The sequence below is a fragment of the Rosa chinensis genome, chromosome 5 (assembly GCF_002994745.2).
Source record: "Rosa chinensis cultivar Old Blush chromosome 5, RchiOBHm-V2, whole genome shotgun sequence".
NCBI classification, from domain to species: Eukaryota; Viridiplantae; Streptophyta; class Magnoliopsida; order Rosales; family Rosaceae; genus Rosa; species Rosa chinensis.
In genome coordinates this window covers 2,300,435-2,310,579 of record NC_037092.1, presented here as the reverse complement: position 1 = coordinate 2,310,579, position 10,145 = coordinate 2,300,435, and the positions used below count along the sequence as shown (strand labels likewise).

At 37.0% G+C, this 10,145-nt stretch overlaps 2 protein-coding genes across 3 annotated transcripts; one reads left to right on the top strand and one right to left on the bottom strand.

Annotated features, from left to right (window-relative positions):
- Positions 1-137: 137 nt before the first annotated feature.
- Positions 138-3,394, bottom strand: LOC112168352 (RNA pseudouridine synthase 6, chloroplastic). Of its 2 annotated transcripts, none has more exons than XM_024305474.2 (9): positions 3,096-3,394; positions 2,512-2,637; positions 2,148-2,402; positions 1,991-2,072; positions 1,759-1,874; positions 1,629-1,683; positions 1,385-1,496; positions 752-921; positions 138-670 (listed from the first exon to the last, which is right to left on the bottom strand). In XM_024305474.2, the coding sequence occupies exons 1-9, from the start codon at positions 3,317-3,319 to the stop codon at positions 362-364; spliced, it is 1,449 nt and encodes a 482-aa protein (XP_024161242.1). In that variant the 5' UTR covers positions 3,320-3,394; the 3' UTR covers positions 138-361. The 2 variants fall into 2 exon arrangements, with proteins under 2 accessions (XP_024161242.1, XP_024161243.1); XM_024305475.2 differs by having other exon boundaries at positions 138-640; positions 3,096-3,386.
- A 3-nt stretch (positions 3,395-3,397) lies between these two features.
- LOC112168353 (N6-mAMP deaminase) lies at positions 3,398-6,242 on the top strand. Its single transcript, XM_024305476.2, has 11 exons — positions 3,398-3,651; positions 3,752-3,822; positions 4,029-4,120; positions 4,204-4,263; positions 4,373-4,606; positions 4,685-4,761; positions 4,845-4,914; positions 4,994-5,107; positions 5,521-5,587; positions 5,707-5,811; positions 5,891-6,242. The coding sequence occupies exons 1-11, from the start codon at positions 3,575-3,577 to the stop codon at positions 6,013-6,015; spliced, it is 1,092 nt and encodes a 363-aa protein (XP_024161244.1). The 5' UTR covers positions 3,398-3,574; the 3' UTR covers positions 6,016-6,242.
- Positions 6,243-10,145: the final 3,903 nt, after the last annotated feature.

Here is a 10,145-nt window from a genome sequence, read left to right as displayed (position 1 = left end):
CAAACAAATCAGTGTGTGTGATTAATAAAAAAGGCACATCAGTTATCACTTTGTCAATGTGATTATCTAAATGTTTTCTTGATTAATTAGTCCAAGATTTTCTACTGTGCCTCAACAAAATCACATGTTATGTTGAAATTATGCACATTCAAATTTCTGGCAAAAATGTTGTATAAAACTCTTCCGAATTGAACACATTCGCAGGGAGATCGTAATCTAATCAAACCCGCTGATTAAAAAAAAAAATTCTGAATATATATTACTCTAGAAATAATGCAAATGATACATAAAAGGTCATCCTAACTCCAGCAAAACAAAAATGCCACACCACTCAATTGATTCCCATCTCCAGTTTCTAAATTTATTCACACCTCCACCAAGGAGCTCTAGCCTCAAAACTGTGCTCGCCATCATCCCATGATATCTGACAAGCTTGAAGACCAATAGCAACATTAGGTTCCTTTCCATGCCGTGCCATCCACTCAGTAACAGCTATTTCTTTCTCATCTTCGCCAATATAATGTTTCTTATGTTTGCCAAATGGGTTCAGCTCAGGACTTGCAATCTCTGCAATTGCAGCTGGCATGTACATGGAATCACCCACTAGAGGTGCACCATGAGCAGCTAACTGTGCTCGAATCTGCATATACATGTAGTTCTCATTGATTGGCTGATTGCAGAAAAACAAACCAAGACAATGATCACTGTCTTGAGCCAAATCAGAGTGGAAGAACAAAACATAGTAACATACCTGATGAGTCTTCCCAGTCAAAAGGTTGATTTTACACTCATATGCATAATCTTTTGAAGGCCACCCACAGTCTTCAACACCGTATTTCTCTTCGATGACAGAATTTGGCCAGGGAACTTTCTTGCATTCCATCACCTCAAGCTGACACAAACTCCACCTTTCAATGGAATCTGCATAGCACAACTCTTTTAGCTCAGAGGACAGAAGAAGTTTCCTATAAAGCATAAAAGTCTCATACAGTATATATTTGATCAACTGAGCTCGGAAAGAAATTACCTTTCAAGTTGTTGCCACCATATTAGAGTAAATAAGAGAGTGATTTATGCTCTGGTTGGCTTGAAAATAAATTGATTAGCACTTCAATTAGCTTTTAATGATATGAAACAACAGTTGGTCCGTCTAGTTTTAGTGATGAGAAAGTACTGGTTTTCTAGTGTTACATATCACAACTACATCCTGATTAGTGATTACCAAACTTAAGAAATTATCTCCAGAAAGGGAAAACAGAAAAAAAACTGCAAAACAACATAATGAAAATGTAAGATCTTTAAGAACTTGACACACTCATATTGAAATTCCTCCCATGTAAAACTAGTTTCCAGACAGTGCTTGAATAGACTTATTAATTAGTACCTTCTGAAATGAGTCGTGGAGCTACATTAATTGGACGCATGTAGTGAGTAATTGTTCCAAGTGGCACAGGAGCAGCAGCAAGAGCAAGATAAAGTTTCTTCACTTGTTTTTCCTAGATAAAAGAGAAGAAAATGAACTTAATGACCTAAGAAGACGAGCTTCAAAGGTGGCTGGAGTCTCTTCTCCCAATAACTCAGGCTAGCTCAATCTATTATATGTCAATGCATGAAATTGCAAAACTTACTCGGATTTTTCCATGAAAAACTGAGCAATACTCCTTGGTTCTAGCTAAGACAACACTGCAAGTGAGTAACTAGAATCACCCTCTATGTCTCAATAACATCAAGAACAGTAACTTCTGTGATATACATTACCATCCTTCTGTACAATTATCAATCTGATGTGTGGTCATCAGGGGGGTTGTTAGTCCTAAGGCATGGGAGGTAAAGGTTGCACAACTTTCTTCGATGTTGTCTGTGGTTCCTCCAACCTGACAAAATTTGTTACAGTCATAGCTAACTCATAGAAAAAAAAAATTGACAATGCTAGACAAAATGTATTGGATGAACAAAATACTAAAAAGAATGTTTGTATAATGATACATACTGTTGTACCAGCAGGTTTGTCCAACACCACAAAGTCTTCATTTACTGCTATAACTCTTGATTTCCAGTCAATTTCATAGCACCTGAACAAAATCATGATGTGAGAAGCACACCTAAGTAAACCTGATGATAAAGACCCAATAAATGTTTTGTTTTACCTAGGAAAACGCTTTGGGTGTACATGCACACGTAAGTATGTTCCATCTTCAACAAATTGGTCTACATGTGTGATCCTGAAAGTCTTCTGTGCTTCTCTTACAGTTTTTCCTTTTATAGAAGCTCTCTTTTTCAGTACTGATGGTGCTGTAGCTTCTTTATATACCTTCATTTCCTCGGGCGTCGCGGTTGGAGGAGGCTTTGGACATACAAGGGCATAATACACAGCTCCAAAATGGATAAGATCTGCAACAAACCTTCAAGGAATGAAATTTTTATTTATATATTACTCCAACTTGACAATGACAGAAATGATAATCCATGTAGTAAAGAACAATAACGAGAACCAAAAGGAACAGCACTCACTGAGCAGGAAGATCCAGATTTTTGCATATATATTCTAGAACAGGGCCCCCTTCGGAAACAACCAAGTGCTCAACTCTTGGTGGTCCATTCTGTGAGGGACATGGAAGTAAACGAGTATATGGGTAGCTGAAAGAAGGTAAAGTATCAAAGTCAGAAACACAAAGGAGCAAGCACTGAAATGTTAGCATATACTATTAGTTTCACATTGTTGAGAAAAATACATAGAAACAATTGCTAAATGTACAATTGCATACCCTTTGTAAGAAATAACTATGTGATTAAACCTCAGCAGCAATATAAACTGTTAATAAAAATTGCCTATGTGAATCTGAAACTGCATTTCAAACAATGTACTATGAACAATATCACACAGACACTAATGATACTTGTGTCATTCCCATTAATAAAAACAAAAAATTTGTATTCTGAAATGACAAAGATTAAAACTTTCATTTTCATATTCTCCTACTTTACTCATTTTTTACTTTTTCAGCTAAAGCTTCACTTCCAACAACAAATTAAGCCAAAAACTCAAACACCCAAAAACACAAACAACCTTTAAACATTGGAAGCTTCTACCTTACCCATAAACAGAAGCAGCAGTTGGGTAGGTAACCTCTTGTTTCAAAGACTCACATGCAACCCTTTTCTTCTTCTTTGACCTCTTCGAAAACCAAGCCACCTTCACATGCTGGTAGCTCTTCGAATGTTCACCCAGAGCAACATGGGTCAGTGCCAACGTGCGCGCAAGGGCCACCGGCGCAACTAAACTCCGGCAACCATGACCCAGAAGTGAAGTCAGACTCATTCTGAAACGAAAAAAGAACACTGCTGCTTGGTTTTGGAGGTGGGGGAGGTTTATCTGAGATTTTTGGATGTCACAAAAAACTGGGTCGGGTCGGGTCACATGATGGGTTCTGGGCTGAGCCCAAAATCCAAAATTGTCCAATCATAGACTTTATGAGTCCCAATCATTGACTCATTGTTTATTATTGACAAGAAAAGAGAGGAGGACAGAAAAGAAAGGAGAGATTTTGAGTGTTGGGGAAGTGAGATTAAGACCATGGAGAAGTGGGTGTCAATGCCAAAGGTGGAGCTTCATGCTCATCTCAATGGATCTATTAGAGACTCTACTTTACTGTAAGCACCATTTTTCTCTTAAACTTTGTAGTGGGTTTATCTGCTGCTTTAAGCTTTAAGCTTTGCTTTTCGAGGAAGTTCAGTTTTGTTTTTGGTGCAGAGAACTTGCAAGAGATTTGGGTGAGAAGGGTGTCGTAGTTTTCTCTGATTTTGAGCATGTTATACAGAAAGGTATCATCTTTTTTTTTTGTTTTATTATTATGTTGCTTATTGAGAAACCTGTATTTCCAGTGTTAAAGTTTCATTCTTTCATGCTTGGGATGTGTAAAGGGTTAGAAATGATCGGATAATAGACATGTGCAATATGGTTGTTGACAATGTAATTGAAATGGTTTCATGAATCTTGACATTGGAATATTGTGTATTGTTGGAATCAGATGACCGTTCTTTAACCGAAGTGTTCAAGTTGTTTGACCTGATCCATATTGTTACTACTGACCACCAAATCATCACAAGAATCACCAAAGAAGTATGAGAACTTTCCAATCTGTCCAATCTTGAGTTCCACCACTTCAATGTAGGGACTTGATGTTATGTTTTTTCTCAAAGCAGGTTATTGAAGATTTTGCTGCTGAGAATGTTGTGTATCTGGAGCTAAGAACAACTCCAAAGGTGATTTTAAAAAAAAAAACTGAGCTAGGGGGAGGATGAATTATCCTACTATGATTACGGATTATATATTTGATTGAGAAGAAAATGATGGATTTCGCATTTTATACAGAAAAATGATTCCATAGGAATGAGCAAACGCTCTTACTTGGGAGCAGTACTGGAGGGTATAAAGGCTGTGAGTACAGTTGATGTTGATTTTAGGCCTCATGATGCTGTTGTCAGGATTCCCAAGAATTCTCCACCTATATATGATACATGTAATGGAAGTACAAGAAAAAAGATTTACGTGAGACTTCTTTTGAGCATTGATCGTCGGGGAACCACAGAGGCTGCAATGGAAACTGTAATGTCATGAAAATATAGGCTGCATGTTTTTTTTTTTTCAATGAGCAGTGAATTTGAATTAACTGATTTACTGTAGGTGAATCTTGCACTGGAAATGAGAGATTTAGGGGTGGTTGGTATCGATCTTTCTGGGAATCCGATTGTGGGAGATTGGTACTTAAATCATTTTCCAGAGTTTGTTGCATAGAGCCCTTCTTTCTACATGTAATTTAATACATATATGGTATCTGTGGCAGGAGTACATATTTGCCAGCATTAAAATTTGCTAGAGAGCAGGGTCTTTATATAACCCTGCATTGCGGAGAGGTGGGCTTGTTCTTCAAATGCTTGCCATTCATGCCATTATAGTTGCCCTGACTAGTTTTTTTACTTCAAGCACTTGTAGGTGCCTAATCCAAAGGAGGTACGATCAATGCTAGATTTTCTACCACAGAGGATTGGCCATGCCTGTTGCTTTGAAGAAGCAGAATGGGAAAAGTTAAAATCTTCAAGTATTCCGGTAAAAAATTTGTTTGACCTATCACTCTGTTGATTATACAAACCTTCATTGCAACAGATAATTAGTTAAGATCCCTTTGACTGCCATAGGATAGATGCCAGGGAGAAGTCCAAAACATTTTGTCTGGTGATTTTACCAGTTCAATCTTAAAATATCCTTGTTGATGTTTACTTAATAGAATGGAGAACAAGAGCTTTGTCTGAATCTATAGTTAGTTCCATCTCCTGCTAATGCACATGATCAGAAGAAACCATAGACATGGAACTTTTAGTTGATTACTCATGTTCAACGATGTTATGCTGTTGCGTTTATGTCATTGGTGAAGCTTATAGATTGTTTTCTTAAAATGTAGTTTTATAGTTTTTGTAGGTTTGATTAGCTGTGTGTATATTATATCTTTGCCTGTTTTTCAGGTTGAGATTTGTTTGACATCCAACATCAGGACCAATACAATTCCTTCACTCGATATTCATCATTTTGGTTAGGTCTTCTGCTTCTATCATTACCTTTCTCTAAACAACTATCTAAAGTATCTCCTTCTGATCGGAGCTTCTGTCTTTCTTTGACGTCTCTTGTAACAAGTTTATTTGATGATGCAGCTGATCTGTACAGTGCAAAGCATCCTCTAGTCCTCTGCACCGATGATTCTGGGGTCTTTTCTACCAGCCTTTCCAACGAGTACAACCTTGCTGCTTCTGCATTTGGTATGTACGATGTCACTAGTGCATTTAATATAAAATAGAACAGAAGCTCACAACTGCTGCCCGTTTCTTGAATTCTTAGGTCTTGGAAGGAGGGAAATATTTCAGCTAACAAGAAATGCGGTCGAGTTTATATTTGCTGGTGATGGAGTGAAGAGAGAATTAAAGGAGATTTTTAGTTCTGCTGAACAGAAGCTCGACCAATGATTACCTTTCGAATTTAGGGGCATATGCAGAAACGCTGATAATATAGTTGTAGATGATTTTTAGAGCACCAGATGGAGCAGGGCATCTCATTTCATAAGTCTATTATCACCTGTTATTGACGTCTTTAGAAATTTTTTTTCTTCAAGTAATGCAGAATCTTCATTGAATATGACAAATTTTACTGAGTTGCAAATAAAAATCTATTTCATGCTTGGCCCTTTCTAATACCCACGGTTGTTTAAATCAGGGTTGTCAAGGAATAAGTTTATTTTTAGAGCGGCTCACTTGCATTCTAATTCCATTTATGTTAGTAAACATAATGTGACACCTCTTAGGTTATTGAACTCCGGGTTATCAAGGGAATAATAATGCTTCTTCTGATTTCGTTTGTGTTAGTACTCAGTAAAACGGTGCGTGACAGAAAACAATGTTATTACTTATCAAAACTCTCAACGCCAAGTTATAAATAGTAACCATGGGACTTTAGTTCCACGTACCAAAATCTGACCAAGGCCGGAACCCGGATCAACCGCTGCCGAAGCGTCCGAAGCTTGGTTGATCCTTGACCAGGAGAGCTTCATGGTACTGGTATGGTTTTGTTTCATGTTTTAGGGCTTGTCTCCTGTCTGTTTTGGGAAATGTTTTGTTTTGTTTTTTGTTTTTTTTTTTTTTTTTTTTTGCTTTTGTATTTCTCGTGCGAGAATAAAACTGCTGCGTTTCAAGTCAAAAAGTGGTATCCAAATGTTCATAAAATCTGAGAAGTAGAAGTTGTATCAAATCCATGAGGATATAGGAATATAACTCTAATTCAACTAACCTAAAACCAATAGAACCCAGAAACCTCGAATCGCTAGGAATACACTTCCTGAAGAGTTAAGGACCAGACTGTGATATTATATGAGCATGGTTCTGATCTAATACCTCCAATGCTCCTTTTGCCTTCTTGATCAACTTTTAAGCTAGACTCTTCCATGATGATGATGCATCAGCAAGTTGGTAACAGACGCGGTGCAAACTCATATGCACCTCCTTTTCTTCCTATGCTACATTATCAACCTCAGGTTCTTCCTCTTTCTGGGTATAACTATCAGCCATATCTAGCTGGATACCATCCTTTTGTGCTCCAAACTACGCCTCAACCGCCATACTATGCTACCACATTTTATAATCCTGTAGAACCAGATTCCTTTGGGGCTTTCGGAACTTGGCCTTCTGTTGAACCTAAGTTTTCTTGTCATGCTCCGAGTTTTATGCCAAATTTGGGATCTCATTCTTTGAATTCAAGGGATGCAGTAGCCTCGTTAAGGGGTGATATTATGAAGCAGGTAGAGTACTATTTTAGTGACGAAAATTTGAATAAGCCTGACCGTTACCTGATTTCGTTGATGGATGACAAAGGGTGGGTTCCAGTACCTATCATTGCCGGGTTTCATAGGGTTAAAGCAATGTGTAAATCTGTAACCTTCATTCTTGAGTCGCTGTTAGACTCGAGTATAGTAGAAGTCCGAGGTAACAGGATAAGAAGACGTGATGTGTGGTCAAAGTGGATTTCATCAGCTAAGCTAGCTACATGAAACGAAAAGAAAAGGATTGAGTGGAAAGTTGGTCATTAGCTTCAAGTTTTGATGAGATCGATGAAGCAAATTAGCTTAATGAAGAAGATTATTTATTCATAGAATTAATGAACGCTCTTAAGCATTGTTGTGAACTTCTGAAGAATTTCTTTTTCCGGGAACATAGAACCCTTTCTTTGAATGTTAATTGGCATGCTGAATGTAATGAACAGTGATGTTGGGGCTTGAGTTACTTATACAAAGCCATTGGAGCCAGTGAGGGAAACTGTATTATCTCATGTTTGATTAACTTCATTCAAATAAAGATTTTTTTTTTTTTTTCATCTGAATGATCTAATAGGTAGGTAGTTTAACTCGTCGTTGCTAGCAAGAAAAGTTTAGTAGTCTACTATATTCACCTTTGAGATGCTCCTTCATAGTTGATATATGGCTACTCTCTAATATTGATGTCAATTTTTTTTTCATCAATTGCTAAATTGCTTCCGTACCCAAGTCAACAGGATGCAACATCTGGGTCTACTTGCATTCCTATTTCGTATTGGAATTCTTTCCATATCTTTTCTTATTCGCAAAGTCATTCCACATACATGTCTCCCTCACAAGCACAATTATGTATAGAAACTAGTTTCATATCTTTCAATCTATGATCTTACTGAAGTCTCAATGCCAAACCCATAAAAGAAAAGAAAAAATGCATGTATTCGAGTTTGTGTAGCAAGAAAAATTTCAGTAGTGGCTACATTGGTCTTCCGATTGCTCCTTCACTAATTGATGGCTACTCAATAGATGTTAATTTTGGTTTCATGAATTTCTTTTAATTTCATACTTCAGTTTCTCTAAATATTTTAAAAAACATTACATATAAAAATCTTGGATGATCTAATCAAATCCAACGGTTTAGAGTCAATCCACCGCTGGCCTTTTAGCCCCATCCCTTCTGCATGTTCCTAAATGCTACAAGGACTCATCTACAACTTATGCGCGTTCAATCAGGTATGAACACATGCACATCATTTAATTCTCGCTAATATCTCAGAACTATAAGATATAAAATCTAACATATAATAATATCAAATGATGCTCTTATCAAAATAAAATCACAAATATGTCATACATTTTGTTTCTGTAGCTTAATCTAAAACTTCAATAAACTTATAAATAGAACAAATATGAATAAATCTTGTGACTCACGAAAATGTTTATATAGTCTAATCTAAAACCTCAATAAATTTATACATAGAACAAATATGACTCATGAAAAAATATAGAGTGAATGCTTAAACAAAGAAAATATCATACTTTAGTCTTCCCAAATGCAAGATTTGTGAAGATTCCTCATCAAAATGTTCAATCAAGTGTGAAGGCCATACATATCATGTTCAACCGGGTCAAGTGAAGGCATACATATTACTTTCAATCGGGTCAATTAGGTCCGCTAGTTAGGTCCAATCCAACAAATGAAATTTAAGAGGCCAAAAATAAACCAAGTAGCCCAAGTCGTTTAAGTCGAGCATGTTCACTAGATCCGTTATTGACCAAGAAAATAATATTCAACCACCTCTGGATATGAATCCAAAGGTGGAGAGAATTATTTTTAAGTTGAGTTGTTTTGTTTTCAATAGTTGGATTTACATCCAATGGTGATTGAACATACTTTCTTTAATCAGTTAATGACTAAGTGAACACCACGTACTATCCTTGAAGTTATTGGTCTAGTGACAAACAAATCCAAATTACCCTCAACTATATATAACCTCTTCCCTCCAGCCTGATAGTTTTGAAGAACATACTGAAACAAAAGCAATGGATTCGAGAAACGAAAACCAGCGACGCTAGCGTCACTGAAATAGGGAGTGACAGACAAATCAAAGAAAGGCACGGTGGACACTCCGATCATACCTCTCCTCGACGTTATCAACCGCCACCGCAACTACTTCACCACCAGTTCCTGCTCCGGCCAAATCTAGCTCCATCCTCCCTCAACCCATGCACCGCATATCCAAGAAGAAAGCAGTACTAGCAAATTGAAAGAAGCGAAGTCCGCTGGAGCTTACTCAGCCTAGCCCCTTCTACTTAATTAGCTGATGAAGTGCATTCTCATATATAGTATAGTAGATGAACAAAGAGGTCTCACTTTCTAATGATATAGTATCGTATTGATTGCACAATCGTGATTGACGATAATGTTATTTTCTTCGAGTAATGCAAAATAATGATTCGATATGTCAGAGTAGTTATGAATGATAGAAACAATGTGTATTCGCATAAAACCTATTGCTCCGTGTTTGTTGCCTTTCCCATCAAATACAGTGACTCTGATATTACCATGCATGATTGGGATTTCCATCACTAGGTTATATCCTTGTCCAGAAAACAAGTTTTGTATGCATGAGAAACTTAATATTGGGTAAAAGGTCTCCTCTGAATGTGAATTTGTCAATATCTAGCATTGAAGGGGTATGCACGATTTAAGTTGTTCAACTTGAAAATGTATACCTCTAGCTAAAAGAAAGAAGAAAAGAATATCCCTAAACCCTAAAAGCAGAAATGCATCTT